Source organism: Hippoglossus stenolepis, chromosome 21, assembly GCF_022539355.2.
Source record: "Hippoglossus stenolepis isolate QCI-W04-F060 chromosome 21, HSTE1.2, whole genome shotgun sequence".
Lineage (NCBI taxonomy): Eukaryota > Metazoa > Chordata > Actinopteri > Pleuronectiformes > Pleuronectidae > Hippoglossus > Hippoglossus stenolepis.
Genome location: NC_061503.1, coordinates 12,414,166 through 12,432,594, shown reverse-complemented (window position 1 = coordinate 12,432,594; position 18,429 = coordinate 12,414,166). Strand labels below are relative to the sequence as shown.

General features: G+C 43.6%; 1 protein-coding gene across 1 annotated transcript in view; it reads right to left on the bottom strand.

Annotated features, from left to right (window-relative positions):
* Nucleotides 1-18,149, bottom strand: part of LOC118101105 (paired box protein Pax-2a) — a gene marked incomplete at its 5' end in the record, with an annotated part of 28,756 nt that extends 10,607 nt beyond the window's left edge. Inside the window, 6 exons of the mRNA XM_047338428.1 lie at nucleotides 1,532-1,646; nucleotides 4,937-5,112; nucleotides 13,192-13,311; nucleotides 13,727-13,806; nucleotides 17,250-17,447; nucleotides 17,959-18,149. Of these exons, the coding sequence (XP_047194384.1) occupies nucleotides 1,532-1,646; nucleotides 4,937-5,112; nucleotides 13,192-13,311; nucleotides 13,727-13,806; nucleotides 17,250-17,447; nucleotides 17,959-18,149 (880 nt within the window). The remainder of the gene's footprint in view (nucleotides 1-1,531; nucleotides 1,647-4,936; nucleotides 5,113-13,191; nucleotides 13,312-13,726; nucleotides 13,807-17,249; nucleotides 17,448-17,958) is intronic.
* Nucleotides 18,150-18,429: the final 280 nt, after the last annotated feature.

Here is an 18,429-nt window from a genome sequence, read left to right as displayed (position 1 = left end):
CAATTAATTTTAAATTGGATCTCAGCCTAAATACTGCAGATAATTTACTACTTTTTTTTCCGCCTGGCTTAAAATTCCTCTGGTAGGCTTATCGCTGGCAAGTAAACTGTAATACTCAGCCATTAGAGAGACCACACACCTGAATATTACCCAGACAGGGAGGCAGGCACTGGGTGGGGGGGGGGCAAGCAGAGGAGCCACTAACCAAATACTAATTACCAAGTGGAAGTCAGAGTGATGTTTGTTCCGTTAGTTTGACCTCTATATGCTTTATTTCTCTGCCTCTAGTGAGATCTAGCAACAGAGAAGGGCGCGGAATGAACGTATTTACTAATACAAACGCAAGTCTTGTGCTTTTCACACATACCCACACACACTATGCAACACACTGATATGCATACAATCCCATCTTTCTTCTTCTACATGTCTCTTTGCACCTGTAAAGCAGTAAGGAGACCCTCTCGGCGGAGACCCTCTAAAATATCCCAGGTGCAAACAAAGCCCGGCCTGCCTTCTCTACGGGGTCATCGGTGCACAAAGGACAAACACACACCTTTCTTCTCAGGAGGCCTGCCTTACAGGGGAAATCTACCTCCCACATATTAATGAGAGAAGGGCCTCTGTATTTTCTCGTAAGGCTGCTTGGCTATCATTTGAGGAGGGGGGCTGCTGCAATTTTCAATCACGCCGTCCTCCCCCGTGCAGAACTCGTTGCCTTTGATGGCTGCTGCATAATTATATGAATTTTAATAAAAGCCCTGTATATTAATCTCGGGGCCTCCGACAGTCATCGTAAACTTTCAGTAAACTTAACCTTCTTCTTGGTAATACGGCAACAACGAAACAATATTTCAATTAGCCAGGCAGTCATTAACTGTGACAAGGAGAGGAGACGGAGAAGGGGGAGCGGGAGGGAGAGAGGAGGGTGAAATAAATGATCATGGTGTTAGAGTTAGGCGGCAGAAATGCCAGAGTGTATTTACCGAGGCACATTACTCGCGCTTTGAGACACACAAACTGTCTCGCGGCGAACAAATCACAGGAGCAACACAGCAGCAGCCAACGAGCAGTCAGTGCTGCATGGTGGCCTTTTTGTGTGTGTGTGTGTGTGTGTATGTGTGTGTGTGTGTGTGTGTGTGTGTGAGACCTTGCTCTGATACACAGTCATAGTTCTGATGTGCTGACACCCAAAGGTCCTTGTCCAGCGGTGACTGAACAGCTCGCCCCCACCCCCCAATCTTTGTCATCGCCCTGCTTGCTCAGCAGAAAACACCAGACGGACGACAGCTGCTAAGCTTTTATCGCATCGTCGTACCACCTTTTCAGCTCAGAGTGAAATGGTTTATTAAAAAAGTCTTCACACTTAACTTTTTGGGTTTGCCTTTATTTTTCACACATTTTTCCTTCTTTTTCTTTTTTCGTCAATTGCACAAGCATGTTTTTTTCCTTTACATTATTCTTCAAAATCCCCTCAGCTGAAGCTGTGGCCCGGGCAGCGTAAAGGCGTATACTGTGCGGCACTGGATCTTACCTACAGGGTAGCTTTGCGACACACTGGGGCCCAGGTCTGGGTTGGCGCTAGAGGATAAACTGGGCTTGACTTCGTCCAGGCTGGAATTCAGGGCAGGGAGCGAGTACTCATTAGCCTGGGAAAAGGACAGTTGAATCATTACACAACCAAACAATACCTAGATGGAAATCCTCCCTTCTCCTCCTCCATTAAGCGCTGCACACACAGGCCTGTGCGAGTATAAATTTGTATGAGGGCATTGTGTGTGTGTGTGTGTGTGTGTGTGTGTGTGTGTGTGTGTGTGTGTGTGTGTGTGTGTGTGTGTGTGTGTGTGTGTGTGTGTGTGTGTGTGTGTGTGTGTGTGTGTGTGTGTGTGTGTGTGTGTGTGTGTGTGTGTTCAAGCTGCAGGGTGGCAGTTCAAGCATATCATGAATGTATTTTGGTATTGTCTGAGAGGAAGTGGGATTTTGAGATGAGTGAAAAGCCAAGGCGTCAGCTGGCCCTTTGTGCTTGACTGCAGTCCTACCCCTGATCAGCCAAGGGAGAAAGCAGTTGTGCTTTGTTACAGGCACACCATGTGGTCCTGTTTGAGAGACACCATTCACCTTTCTCATTTTGGGATGTTTAAGTCTAAAACCACCTTTTTAAATTTCACAACTTCTTATCACTCGTACAACTTGGGCTTTTTGTGAGTGTTGAACTCTTTGAGGTTTTGCTTCTTGTGTGCGTTCAGATTTCGTATTAAAGGAGTAGTTCACCCTAATCACAAAAAGAAAACTCTCGGAAAAGCTGTATCAAGCAATGCAGATCATTTTGTGGGTTGTGAGCCAAAGCTTTGAGATATTTTCCTTTTGAAACATCAATCTTAACCCAACTTTAAATGGGGTTAGGTAACATTTATGGATGAGAGCTACTTTAATTAAATGGTAGCTTGCAGTATGAGCTGAAAAACCCAAGTGACCAAATCCCATTTCAAGATTTGTTACTGTTTTTCAACAAAACCCTTCTTGTTTTATTAAAAAAAGAAGCCACTCAGTTGTAAATCTAAAATCTAAAACTTAATATGATTATGATTCAAATAACTAAATATCTGTATCTGTGAATAAAAACTATGGATCTGTCCAGATATTTGATGACACCAGGAAACATTAGTTTATTTGGTGCTATATTAAATCGAAGCTTGATGCAAAGCTCAATTGATCAGCAGAAACAAATTCATACGCTGAATAATCCACATACAGGCTACTGTTATCATATGGAATATTTCGTTTGACAGCAAAGTAGGTGGATTATCCTAACTAGCAGATTCTTTACAAAATCCCATTGTTTTACTTTTAATTAAAATTTCAATGGTTTGAGTTCCACAAATAAAAACCCATCCACCTCCACTACATTGGGGTGGAGGCAGAAATCATCTCCGAAAACCTCAGCAGATAAAAACCAAACGTCTTTTTGTAATGTGGGTGAACCGATCATTGAATAAAAAAAAAGAAATCCACTCATTTAAGAAATAATCCCGTCCCAGCTTCCCTTTCATCGTCATGTTTCCTTTTGTGAATCCACCAAGAGACACTCACGGCAGATGTTAGCAGGTTTTTTTTAATGAGATGAGACTTCCGGAGTCTGAGTGTTGACAATGTTTGTCCAAAAGCCCAGTGTGAGCGTGAGTGGTTTCAGTGGGCCGCGCTCCCACCGGGGGGGACGCCCGTGACCCCGCTCTTGTCTGCCACTATCGCCGATAAACTCTAATTGTCTGCTACAACTGTTCGCTGGCACAATGTCGGATGTTTTCCTCTATTCTGGGAGGCTTCAGACGCCAAACAGACGTTTTATCATGCAGATAAAGGGCAGGGGGACTGAAAAGATAGGTCTGAATGGGATGACCAAATGGCTAGCAGAAGTGTGGGAGGGGTGAATCCATTGAGTTTTGCATCTCCAGAATGGGTTTTTAATGCCCCGCTACAGAACCCAGACACTGGCTAATAGGGCCACATTTTCCAGTGGAGGAAGAAAAAGAAAAAAAACAACGCGAGGCACCCATGACGGGGGAAAGTGCTCTGATTAATATTGCATTAAATTAAAGCTGATTTTTCTGGACTGTTCTTGGCCTCTTTTCTCCCCCTTCCTCCTTGCTTGCCCCCTTTTTTTTAGTCTCACCCCTTTTCCCTGTGCCTTTTAATACTCCCCCTGACGTTCTTTGTGATTGCAAGTCATTTCCAATTCGTTTTGGTATTGATCTTCCAGTAGAAATCAGTTTTGTAATTAGCTGCAAATTAGGCCCTCTTCTGGAGGTGAGGCCTGTCCCACTGATTTATCACCTGCGTAATTCGCCCCGATTGGAGAGAAATTAAAATGAACTCAATTAGGGCGACTGCTTTTGCTTTATGGGTCCAACTTGTAGTTTGGTGGGAGAAATTAATAGTCTCTTGTTGTTTAATAGTATAATGAAAGTAAATAAAGGTTATCCATTGTAATAAGCCTGGAGTTTTTAATAAGCAGGGGTTTCTGGCTGTCGTTTTGGCGTGTGTGTGTGGGGGGGGTGGCTGTTCCCCCAATGCTTCCTAATTTTTTTTGAAATGAGGATGGATGGCGACTGTGCTTTTAATATCAGAGGGTGTTTGCAAATGTTTAATGCATCTATTTTCTTCAAAAAACGGCCTTTCGTCAGCCATGGCTTTCTCGAGTTGTAGAACAAACAACAAAGAGAAGCAGCGGTTGAATAACACAGCAAGAATGAAGAAAAATCTAGGTATTGATTAATTTCGTGTTGCCTTACTGTTATTCTCAATTATAGGGGATACAAGGAATGTGTTTTTCATCACAAAATCAATATGGTGTGTGGGAGTTTTTCCTTTTGATCCCTGCAGCATTACACACACGCCGAACGTCTAATCCGGCGCTCGGCCATCTCGGACATTTGTTTAATTAGCTCTCGGTTTGGGAATATTTCTGACAAAGGTTTTTTTAAATGCTCGATTTCAGCGTCACATGCACAGTTTTACCTCTGCGAAGGAGGTTATGTTTTCATCAGCGTGGGTTTGTCTGTTAGCAGGATTACGCAAAAACGACCCAATGGATGACCATGAAACTTGGTGGACGGATTCGTTATGAGTCAGGGAAGAAGCCTTTAAAATCTGGTACCGATCCGATTTTTTTTCCCACTTTAACATTGCAAGATTTTCATTGATTACTCAGAATAATTAATGGATCTTGATGGAAAGAATCAGGCATGTTTATGGGACTGATGTTTGTCAGTGTGTGCAATTTGGTGCAGATCCAAAGAAAATGGAAAATTCTGCATCTAGTGAATTTCAATGTGGTTGCATAAGGGGACTGTTGGGACTTGGCAGAGGTATGACTCTTATTTTGGTGTTTTTATTCATGAGAAGGAAAAAAAAAAAAATGGCGAGCTGCAGAGTTACTAACCTGTTCCGGCTTGATATGCTCCGGCGTGGGGAAGACGTCAGGGTACGGAGGGCGCTCAAAGACCCGGTCCAACGCTTCCAGCTGCTGCTGGGTGAAGGCATCTGCCCTCAGGTGTTTCCGTAAACTCTCCACACTACCCTGAGAATCACTGTGTGGGCCAGAACCATCTGAACCATCTACAAGAAGAGAGAGCAACAATCGAGACACTGACCCCGGGGAAGCTGGCCTTTACTTCAAGCTATGCACTTTATATTCTCCTCATGTTTTTTTCTGTTACCACCTCTGCGGGGGACCCGAGGAGGACAGAAAAGAATGGAGTGCAGCTTTTTTTTTTTTTTTTTCCCAGCACCTTTAATGGCTGTAGTGAGCCACTGGCTACATCATACAGACTTTTACCTGCACCAGCCCACAGTATTAACACCACCATGATCTGAAAGCCCTCTGGTAATTGATGGATTACGATCGCGTGCAAATATATACATGTTGTGGCGTCCATGTATACTGATGAAAACAGCAGCTATTCCGTTTTAGTGCCTATTCTTTCCAGCCAAAGCATTTTTTTTTCCCCTCTTCTCCTGGTGCTCGGTGAAATCAAGAGCAGGTTTTTTTTAAAAGGCACAATTTCCCTTTTACAATTCAATACCGCTTTCATTCCCGGCGAGTGTGCGGTTCCATTTGGAAACAGCGGCGGAGGACAAGAGCCTGAATAAAATCGCACAGTCTAGTTCAATCATCCTGCTCTCCAAACACGGGAATTTCCTCCCGACTCCTGACCTGATTACCCAACTGTTGGGAGAGAAGGATGCCTTAGCTTTTCCCGGGTATCGCTTGTGTGCAACGCTTTGAAGCCCTCTTACAGACCATCCTACCATACCTCCATCCATCCCTCCCTTTTTTTTATTTTTTATCCTCCCATCGCGCCCCCCCCTCTCCTTGGCTGCAGCGGCCGTGTCTGTTCGGTCTCCTCCCCAGATCCCACAAAGCTTCAGCTCCCTTACAAATCTGTCATTCTAAATTTGCTGCAGATTATGTTCTCCCCTCGGTGGGAGAGTGGTGATATATGATATGCAAGGCCCCTATTGATTGCCTGATCTGGTGGCAAGAGGGAGCTGAAATGAACTTGAAATGAACATCATGCCTCAACTCATTGTGCGTATAATACTCTACTTAATCCCACATTTTTCTCTGCCATGGAATTCAATTGATCAATCATGTCTGTGTGATAGTACCATTTGGAAGGGTTATTGCCATCCTATTCTGCTGCTTGACCTTTTTTCACAGGCTGAGGCCAGAGAATGAACCCGACTCTCTCTTGGAGAGCTGGAGGAGCTATAAAAGAGAGTGTGTGTGTGTGAGAGTGTGTGTGTGTGTGTGTGCATGAGTGTGTATCCGAGCACTTGCAGCCGTGTGTAACCTCAAATTGTGCTGATAGTTATAGTAATAAACAAGTTATGAGTTTGCTAACAATATCTTGTTAACATTTTTTTTCTGTACCCACTGCATGGACGACCGCGTCAGGACTTATTTACAAGCAACGCACGATCCGATACGCCGAATCGTTATCGGTGCCGATAATGATCCTATTAAGTGGATCGGGAATCGGTCACGAGTTTCTTTGTCTACGTCATAATGAAAAATCAAAGGTTTCTGTTTTTCCATTTGCATTCATTCAGTAAGGGCGGACCGATGAATCAATTTTTACTGGAGCAGTGAAACTTGTCCTTGTGTTACCTCATATAGAACTTATTCCAGTGTTTCACACAGTGATGTGTATGGATTATAAGAGATCACTGTCGCTTTACCCCCCAAAACGTTACATCATTTGTCCCAGTAAACTCTTGATTTACCTTTAAATTTCTTCTTACGCTTCCTTAAAACCAGTCTCTAAATTTGGTGACTTTTTGGTGCAGCCAGAAAAAATGATCCGACCTTCTATATGCACGTAAAACCACTTCACTATTCACTGGATTAAAGCTTTAAAATCCAAGGCCGTGTTCATAGTTTCTGGAAAGATGATTTTGTGGAGATAGATGGTTTTCATAAGTATCACAACCTTTCTATGAAGGTCCAGGATACTGAGTGATGTAATGTTCAAACACAATGTGACAGTAGCTGCACCTTTACATCAGGATGAACACATTCCAGATGTTTTGTGCCTCATTCTGTACAAGTTTTCCCCAAATTTTGCCAAACTCACTGGAAACTGAAAGAAAATGTTGAAGATGGACCCACTGGTGAGAGCAGAGGATTTAAAAAGAGAAGCTGGACATTTTGGGAAATTTCCCTTTCTTGTCACATTTGTATCATAGGCGTGTTCTTTTTGTTTTAAACTGTGTCACGTTAACATTGTGTCACTTTCTGACACCACGTGTTAAACTGCCAAATCACAGTTTCTGTTGCCTTCATTCATTCTAACTTTAAACAAACTAAGTGTATTTTCCCCATATTTCTGCTGCACAGCTGTAAACTGAAACCAGATCTGTTCCTCATGGTGGCACCTCGGCCCGTTCAGCTGAATATTCAGCTTGTTTTATGGCCCTCACCTCCTTTAGCCGCCGCTTGTGACTTTATCAAACTCAATTGTTCTCTTTGCTACCAAAGCAAATAGAGTCATTAATTACTCTCCATCAGCCAGCCCGAGCCACAACACCTGATCAATACCCACCCTCGCCATATTTCTCATTCACCACTGTAGAATACACTTCCCACACACAAGACAAACCATCCCGGGTCAACCTACGCACTCGTCCTCCCACTCAGAGCGACGGCAGTCCCAGCTGCCCTCCCAGCCACTGACAGTCCCACCTGACAAATCAGCCGCAACTGTGTCCTGTGGATGAAGATGATTCCGGAGACAATTACGTCGCCGTGCAGCCTAATTATGCTCAATCAAGGGGCGTGGATCAATTTTACGTATTTGTTTTGAACATTTTCTAGTTGGTGTTCCCAAGAAATAAGTGACAAGGTCCTCTAGCAGTTGTATAAATTATGCCTGCTGTCCATCGGGTAACACAGGCGACGGTTGTGAATTAACTGTTTCCTGTCGACAGCTGACGTTCTATTTATCTTATCATGACCGCCCAATCATTCCCTGACTTTAACAACCATAATAAGTCAAACCAGGATCTTTCTCTAAAGCTAACCAATAGATATGATCATTGGTGTCTGAAGGTAACAAAGATGGTTGGACACATTAAAAACATGATGTCAGGTATTTGAATGCATTTATTATTATTTAAATTTATTTGAATGAACTAATCAGATTTTAATAATGCTCACAAATATGTATTGTTAAAGAGAAACACTCAACTTCATGTGCTTTTAAGTGTCTATTAGCGTCATCGTCAATACAAGTCAGATTCAATATTTGGACATTTCCAAATCTGCCCATTATGCAGCGGTGATACTAATCTTTGACCACAGTGGCTTTTGTTGGTGCGTTACATGCTTGTCCTGCTCTGTGGTTGTTTATCGATCATCAAGGGAGTTGAGCGTATTCATCCTGACATCGGTAGGTATTAACACTCCGGTAACGAGGGAGCAGCTTCTATCAGATCAGATAACCAGCTCTAAGAAGCCGACTCCTCTCTGCGGGTCTGGCACCCTGGGGTCACGACCCCTGGCAGGAGGGCTTTAGCCAACGCAACTCTGGGGTCTGGGAGCGAGTCTGATCGACTGCGCGCCAAACAAAAACAGAAGAATCGTCATGATCGAAGCGCAGATTGAAGATGAGTAGTAGTTTTTCCTCTGAGAAGTCTGAGGAGGAGGATTTCAGAGTAAGAGTCTAAACTCTTTCGAGCAAATTAAAACTGAATTTCTAAGTACTTGTTTGAAGCACGAGGAGCTCAGCTGGCGCCTTAAGGTCACGGAAAAGCGACCCCCCCCCCCTGGCCTCCCTTCCCAAAAGTCTGCTCCTTGTTTAAATAATATGTCAACATACATACGCTCTCGTTCCCTCAACACATTGTTATGTATTTCACAATAATACACCTCCATAATTTCCCGCCTGATTCAATTCCTGGCTAAATGAAATCAAATTAAAACTCATTTGCATCAAATTGGATGAACTCAGCTGCATTTTGTTTTTCTAATTGAATGTTTTGATTATGTAAACATAACTGAAATCAGCATCACAGAGGAGCCGTGATTAGCGCTGGAAGGGATTATAGGGTAAAGGAAAAAAAGAGTCATTGATCAAAAATGTGTAATCAATTAATGAATGTCGGGGTTTTGGAAACATGAAGACGTCACCTTTGGCTTTGAGAAACTGTTTCTTTTTTTTAAATTTTCTGACACTTTATAAACGGAACAATTAGGAGTCAGAGAGCGACAGTTTAGGCTGCGATGTTTCAAAGCTTTTTAAAAAGCTTTATTAATCTAATTTGGACGTTGCGATGAGGTGGTGACATTTCAATGCACCCCTCAGCTCCTCTGTTGATTCTTCCTCTCGCCCCAAACAGATGCTGATACACAGAGCGGGGTGTGACAGCGGCTCGCTCCATCACTCATCTCCATCCGTGCGCGCGCTCAGCCCTCATGACGCTCAGAGATGAGAAATAATTAATTCAACAGCTACTGAAGCACAGAATCACATCCATTCTGACTGCCACCAGCTATTGTTGTTGGCTCTCGAAATATATGATGATCGTCTTAACACGAAATTTCTCTCTTGGTGTTTCGCCCATAAATCAAGAAGAAAGGTCGACACAAAGCGAGCGAAGCGTTCGGATTCAGAATTGCTGAAAAATTAAGAATCGGCTACTGGTCCGATTGTGCGGTTTGCAGGGCCACTCTGAAAGAGACGTGCGGCGTGACTTTGAAAAGGCCGGACACACTTCATGGACACTGCATGTTCTCAACAGACCTCCAAGCAGGTCAATTCAGCTCTCTCGCACATTCTCCGATAACAAGGAGGTGAACAGAAACACCCTTGAAAGCAGATTTGTACTTAAACACGAGACGCTTCAATGGAAGATGCTCGATTCGCCCTCGGAGAAGAAGCGTGAGATTCTCCTTTGTCTTTTCCGGGAGCCCACCGTGTCAGTGGTGGGTGTGGGGGGTTGGGATGCAGGGGTGAGGCGGGTGTCGGGGCACTTGGATGTTAATCTGTCAGGTAATAGCTTTTCTCTGCAGAATTGCAAATTCTAATATACAGTATGTCACGTTGTAAGACGAGCGGACAGCTGTGGTCACCGAAGACACCATCTCCAGGGGTCTCTCTCTCTCCCTCTCTGCCCCTCCGCAACAATGGCTGCCAAGTGTAACATGCTACTTTTAATTTGCAATAACACGTGACAGTAGCAAATTAATGGCTCTTATGACACCTGTGTCCCCGCAGCCCCTCTCGCCGAGGCCCAGTGTACATAACGTGTGTCACACTACATTATCTCTACATCCCTCCTGTAATGGGGGGGGGGACCTTTTTTTTAAGGGCACTGCTGACTTGGAAACTCAGGAGCTGTCTGCCCCGGCTTGGCAGCGAGCCACAGCCACTGCCTAAAAACAAATACTCCGGGCGACGCAGCCAATCCATTTCACCGGCGCAGCTTGTGTTGCACAGCGAGCCTCCCCCCCCTCCTAACCCTTCCCCTCCATTCCTCTACCCTTGCCTTCGCTCATTTTTGTTCATGTTTTTCGGGCCTTGGTAATGACTGCTTGTGCCATAATCATCATGAGGCTTACCAAGTTAAGTAGGACTCAGGCGAGCTACTGCGCTGTGAGGAAATTTAATCCGAGCATTAACTGACTATAGACTTCTTCCTACTGAGTGAAGCAAAACACGCAAACAAGGCTACAAGAAAAACGCAGGAGAAAAAAAAAAAGAGACCATGAAACAGTGAGATGCACAGACATGTTTCTGACTGCTCAACGATTTAATTTGAGAATTAATATCTCTTTGTTCGGTAAAAGAAACAGTCTAACCAGTAAGCTAACGATTATAGCATATGATCATTTTCAAAAATATGTTAATGTTGAAAAATTCATGAATAGAACCAAAGAAAACCAGCCCCATTAAAACAGTTGGTGTCAAATATGGCAAATATGACATCTGTAATGGTTTTCTGTCTTTAATACCCAAACACATCAACACGTGGTTATTTGGGGCTATATGGGCCACAGGTTATGACATACTGAAGCTATGGCCTGCATTTCAAAATAAAAGTATTAATTTCGGATGACACTTAATTTACACCTAAATAAGTTTTAAATACTACAGCCCCGGTTGATGCTTCCAGACACATTTCTCTAACGTGGTTAAAGATTTTAATTTGTACTTTATTAAACAGTCCTATTATTTGTAATTATTTTCCTTCAACACTACACCCACAATCCTACATTGTAATTTAGGCCCACATACAAAACAGTAGATGACAACCTGGCGCTGAAACCTGAATTTCAAAATAAGAGTACTCAATTTCCACCAAAACTTAATGGTTGCAAAGATTACAAACATCTCCACTGTCCCAACACACTAAGAACATAGCACACAATGGTATGGTTCAGCTTGAGAGGACATTCTGGCCCCAACAGTTCCCAAATGTTGAAATTTTATTTTGGCAAGGTTCACTTTAAGAGAAGACAGCAACAGGACAACAGTGTCTACAGGGTAACTTTGTTCATAATATACTATTCTTACAAACTGTGGCTAGAGGCGAGACATTGCTTTTGCAGCCTTGTGTGTGTGTGTGTGTGTGTGTGTGTGTGTGTGTGTGTGTGTGTGTGTGTGTGTGTGTGTGTGTGTGTGTGTGTGTGTGTGTGTGTGTGTGTGTGTGTGTGTGTGTGTGTGTGGTCAATGCCTGCGGTTTATGTTTTGGAAAGATAAAGTATCCCCGACCCCGTGGTTCTGCAGGTAGGCACCAGCTGGCTGTTGAGAGAGTATATAAGAACCACCCCACCCCCTCCACCACGAGTACAAGTCCTACCCTGACATAAACACACAGGTGAACACACACTTCCATCCGCACACACGCACACACAGCTTTCTTCTCTTTCATCGTAATACCGGCCGAGCACCTAAATCACAGAAATGGCAGCACATCAGGGGAATCATTTGAGACTGAATAGCCATAGAAACATGGCGCTGTCACCTGGAAGACCTCCACAAACCGGGCCAGCTCTCCTCCTCGCACACACACACACACACACACACCTTAGTCCTCTCCATGCCCTTTAATACCTCTTTGCCCTTCACCAGCAATCTGCATAGAAATGTGTGCGTTCTATCATTCAGTGACTAGACATTACACCCTGGCTAATATGAGAGGTCCTCCAACGACTGAAAATGAACCCTTGAAAATACCAGACGTTTGCATTATGCCGCCGCGACTGCATATCTTACAGGGAAAGACTTGATTATGTCATTTGCCATGTCCACGTCATGCTGGTTTTTATATCTTTGCCAGGAAATCTACCTCTGACAGGTCATTAGTCATCCCCTCCCTCCCCGCACGCACATAAAACATCAATTCCACTCAATATCCCGCAAACCCCTGCGCTTCTCAACCAACGCCAGAACAAAGAAGACGCTATGCAAACTGCTGCCGTGCTCTGATTAGCTCTCATTCCGGAGCACTGCAGAAATAAGGCACTCATTCCCCGGCCCTGTTTGAGATAACTGCCCCTTCTCCGGCAGCCACATCATCCCTCCATACCCGCGCACGCCTCGTAACACGAGTGCATCTGTTTAGCTATTCTCATCAGCTGCTTATGTAGTGACATTAAGGAAGCCTATTGCTTACAGAACCAATAATCTACATCGCCTCAGGCCCCCTTATATCCACTAACCTGCTACTTCTGCAGCAGCACAAGTGGAACCACTTTTGTAGGGGAGGAGAAGAAAAAAAAAAGAAGAGAAGCCCTCCACAGAGCTATATAGCGGCTCTCTTGACTGACCTGGGTGGTTGGCTACATCATCTTGACATGTAATTATCTAAAGCCCTTTAATCACTTCCATAAAGATTAATTGCAGGAGACAACAGCGGAGGTCGTGTCTTCAAATCAAAAGACTCCTTGGCAGATTGACACAGCGGTGTAACAGAGTTCAGACGTAGGTGTTTTATAAGGGTCATCTTCTGGAACTGAAGCAGGTTCTTTAATGCTGTTATTGCAAACTCAGCAAAGTGGGTTTTTGCAGCACAACGCTAACCTTTTGTTTTATTTTTAGGATTTTAGATTTATTCTGTCTGCTAATCCTAAACTTAAGCAGTGTTTTATTTTTTTTCTCTCTTTCGCCTAATGACAAGAAACTTTCTTACCTTCATCTCTTTTCCTCTTTTCACCGTTGGATCGTGGGATACCCAGAATGCCATTGATGGAGTAGGATCCTGCAGGGTCATTGGAGGCGCTGGTTACAGGCGGAGAGGCTGTGCTTGGTACTGAGGAGAAAAAAATAAAAAAATAAGTATAGTGTCTCTGCCAAGGCCCAACATTTAAAATTCACTAAATCCAGATTTGTATTGCATCTGCACCAAATTGCATAAACTCATAAATAGTCCCCAAATGTGACAGATTATTTTTCATCAAGATCCAGGAATTATTCTCTGAGAAATCAGGGATAAGTGCTAAAAATGCCCAATCGCACAATGTTAAAGAAAGTGAAAAATAATTCCACCAAAATTAAATGTGTTTTTCAATGACTCATATCACATCCTTCTGCCAAGTTTCGTAGGAATGCATCCTTTACTTTTTGCGTAATCTTTCAGACTAACAAACAAGCGTACTTAAAACACAACCCTCTTTGCAGCCTGTATGCTTGTATATGTGTGCTATGCTTTACCGATGTATATTTACCTATAGTGTGGCCTGGCCCTGACAAGGACGACCCGTCGGGAGATGGATGGAAAGGCTGCTGGACTTTTGTTCGGATGATCCTGCAGAGGAAACACAGAGAAAACACGACTGTCACTACTGCTTTGCTACGACCCGTTTCTCTTCCTGCAAACTGTTTCGGCCACGGCAGCGTCACTATGGAGATACTGTGTGATGAAGATATCAAGCACAACTCATACGCGGAGGGAAAAGGGAATCTGGTCAGCGGCTCTACCTTAAAGGTGAGACGTGGAGAAAAGTCTTCATTGCACTTTTGGTCTGAGTGATCTTGCAAACAAAGCATGAAATCACATCAATTCACCTCAATGATCGGCTTCACTGACTCTACCTGGCCCACACTAATCAGCCCCCTCCCCACACACACACACACACACACACACACACACACACACACACACACTCCTCTCCCTCCCTCTCTCCCCCTCTGTGGAAGGGGTTTTCACAGGGGGGGCCGTTTGCAATAGCCCCTTTTGCTTCCCCAGATCAAACATCTCTGTAGGAAACCAGCGGCCCCCGTGTGCCAGCGTGGATGAGGTTGTATTGATCGGGGCTTGGGGAGAAAAAGTTGGGGATTAGTCACACGGGCAAACAGATGCAAATAGAAAGCTATAAATTATATGTGACAGGAAAGCAATAGTTCCTTATTGCCTTGCACTAGCTTACGCCAGCATTAGATTCCTTTAATCTGAATGGCACTTGGGGAGAAAGGGAGCTGTCACAATAATTTGTAAACTTTAAAACTATTCATCATGTACGCCACAGGGGCTATTTTAGAGAGCATGGGGGGGAATAGGTCGGGTGAGGACTATAGAACCTTTAACAGCTGATTTCTTTACATGATTCAGATTTCGCTCAGTTGTTCTGAATTTTTTCTTCAGCGGACTGGAAGGATTTACTCGCTCACACAATATTTAGCAGCCAAATTATGATTTTAAACCACAAAATACACTCCTCTCCTTTTATTTCCCTCCTCCCAACAAATTAGATGATTTGGATATTGATGTTTCTGGTGCGAGGTGCCAGGAGGCTGCAGAGGAATAAATCCAACACTGTCACAAATGGAGAAAAAAAAAGAGAGAACTCCCCTTGGAGGCAAAGCTACCTAACAACAAGCTTTTCCACAGAGCGCATATTGATGTTTTAATTTTTTTCACTTCTCCCCATAACAGTTATTCGACCCCTTGACTTGTGCGTGCTACATAAATCCAAAGACTTTATTTGGTATCCATGTTCGTGATATTGAATAAGCAATTTGGGAGAATGAATTAATGGCCTGGCTCTTGCTGAAAATCCCCTGAAGAAATATTAAAATTGCTTTACTTCTGAATCAATAATATCAAGCACCATTGAGGACCTCTTTTTTTTTTTTTTCATGTCTGGCAGCAGGGTAGCGTTACTTGTTGGTTGTTGCTGGTGGCCCTGACATGTAGTACAACACTATCTCGGTAGCATTTAATAATGCATGCGGGGGAAAGGTGTTTAAATGGAGCGTCCTCTTTTGTCAACAGTCCCGAGGTCAGACCGTCTGCCACAGAAACCCACGGCTGGCCCCACTCGCAGCCACCCAACTGGAAAAGACTGGCTCCAGTGGGTTTTTCTTTTTTTTTCTTCTGAATTGTCTTAAGTTGGAAAGCCCCTCTGAACCTACTTCAGATCATGTGGAGCAAAATCTGCCAGTGTGATGTTTTCATTGATTTTTCACAGACTGCCCCTTTAGGAATTCCAACATGTATTGAAATATTTAGCTGCAGCTAAATCAAAACAAATGCTTGTCGTCTCATTTGTGTGTATGTGTCACTGACTCTGTGTGTGTGTGTGTGTGTGTGTGTGTGTGTGTGTGTGTGTGTGTGTGTGTGTGTGTGTGTGTGTGTGTGTGTGTGTGTGTGTGTGTGTGTGTGTGTGTGTGTGTGTGTGTGTGTGTGTCACCAGACTGCACAGCACCACATTGAAGTCTTAACATTTCCTCTGCTCAAAAAAAAGAAAAAAGAAAAATAATTCAGCATTAAGCCATAATAGAAATTCAAAGTAGCTTTCATATTTGGCTGATAGAATTACAGCTCTTTGTGTTCACAATTTAATTTGCCACATAAACAAAGACACACAAGGCTTCTTCTTCTTACCCCCGCCGCCCCCTCCCTCCCTCCCTGCTCCAAAATAGAAAGCTTTAATTGGAATCGAAGAAAAAAAAAAAAATTATAAGGCCCCTTTTAATGATATTAATGTACATTTTGAATTTATCACATACATGTGTCTGAGCCTCCTTAAATGGGGCTTTTTAAGCAGCCACGAAGCATGAAATGAATTTTCTTCAGCCTTTCTCTATTTAAAAGATGTCTTGTGCGGAGCTGTCCGCGCTCTCTCCCATCAGCTCATTAAAATGTAATGCTGATGCTGGCTCTATGGAACAGTGCCTCTTAACCAAAGTTCATCACCAGGGATCTCTGGTGGGGGTGTGTCGCTGGTGGGGGTGTGTGTGGGGTGGAGGGTGAGGTGGTGGTGGTGAGGGTGAGTGAGGGGGTGTCCTGGGTCCTCCTGTAGCATCCGCTCTCAAACTACAATGACTTTCTTTAAGAAAACTGGAAGATGTTACTTTGAGATGATTTAGTTTCATTATTTTTTATTGTTTTAATGGCACGATTAATGCAAAATTGCAATCGCACCTCCGTGCATCTTAATGATGTTGTATCAGTATTAATTAGGCTGCAGCACTTTGAATTTTAATGCAAGGATTTCAAATTACGAGCTTGAGAAGAAAGTGATTTTTAAGGCTCAATTTTGGCCTCATTATAAAATATACATTTTCTTCGTGACCTTATTTTCACATGATGCAACATTTAACAAATGGCATCTCCCTCCAGTTATCCTCCTCACTCCATTTCTTCTAAATTACATCTTGCACAAAAGCCATGTATTTCTCTCTCCTCTCTATCTTTCTCTCTCTGTGTGTGTGTGTGTGTGTGTGTGTGTGTGTGTGTGTGTGTGTGTGTGTGTGTGTGTGTGTGTGGTGTGTGTGTGTGTGTGTGTGTGTGTGTGTGTGTGTGTGTGTGTGTGTGTGTGTGCGTGTGCGTGCGTGCAGCAGGTTTCTCCAGCACATTAGATGTGCTAAAGAAAACTGGCCTGCTTTATAGCGCCACGGGATCTGGTCACCGAATATTGATCGGTTTTCATCTCGACAGATTCACTCAGTCCTGGATGTACTGCTGATTGTTGAGGGAGTTTGGTGTGAGAGATTGAATTGCACCTCAGAGACCAGCGGGGCTGAAGCCTCGACGTGCCGGGCAGCACAAAGTTGGTCAAACAATAATATTCTGCTGTGTGCGCATGGTGGGTGTGCGTGGTGCGCTCTGCACAGATAACACTGGGATGCATGGTTACCAGTGTGCGCTCTGCATTAGACCGTTAACACCCTGCACCATTTGCAAATGCAAAAGAAATCAGAATATCCACATTTTGCATAAATATTTTTGCATGTTTTATTTCCTACCTGTTAATTGACGAGACGCTGGGAACGGTGTCGTTGTCGCAGACGCCCTCTGCCAGCAGCCTGTCTCGGATCTCCCAGGCGAACATGGTGGGATTCTGTCTCTTGTAGTCTGCGATTTTGTCCACCACCTTTGGCGTGGCCACTTTAGGTTTGGAGCCACCGATCACCCCTGGTTTGATGCTGCCAGTCTCATAGTATCTGCAATATCCAACCAGACTGCAATTGTTTGAAATATTTAACGCACAATGTTTTGGAGAGCTCCCCACAACACATGCCTTACATATTTTTTGCAAACTCAATATTACGCACATGGGCGATAAGCTTGTGAGGTGTTCAAACAAGAAAGTCTACAAAAGTCAAACTTTTCTTTAGCAAAACGTGAATCCTGTGTGTTTTATAAGTAGAATCGTTACTTCAAACGTTAAAAACAAACACAAACTTGCTTAAAGAGCAATTCAAATTCAAGAGAAACGCATCCATGCTTGCGTTAAGACACGACACATCTAACTCTAAAGACTGGTCTGCTGCTTTTTTTTCTTCCAAAAGACAAATATCCACAATAAATCCACATGCACTCTATTATTCTAAAAATACTGTAATCTATTCAATAGATAAAAGCTGCGTTTTGGAGATTCAAGCTTCCCTTTTCCATCAGTCTCTACACCTGCATCTGTGCGTAATGCTTTGGCCGCAGAGTTTGCGCCATTACCTGCCCAGGATCTTGCTGACGCAGCCGTGGCTGACCCGCAGCTGCCGGGAGATGTCGCAGGGCCGAACCCCTTGGTGGGCCAGCTCCACTATCCGCTGTCGCACCACGTCCGGGAGGGGTCTGCCGTTCACAAACACCCCGCCGAGCTGATTCACACCTCCGTGCCCTACGTGGGACACAACAGCAGCACACGCACAACCGTAACATTACATAAGGTCGTAACGGAGAAGGTGCAGGTGAGTGAAGGCTGTGTTTTTAATGTGAAGCAGTATTTTATTATATCATATTAAACACAGGTCACTTTCCTACTTAGTCTAATGGAGCAGGTTGGATTTATATGTATTTATTATTTTTAAATGCACGAATGATGCTACATTGAAAATATTATTTCAAAATGATGTTTTTTATTGAAATATTGAATTTCTTGTTATTTTATGTGATTGTTTACTGTCATATTTGTGACTTCTCACT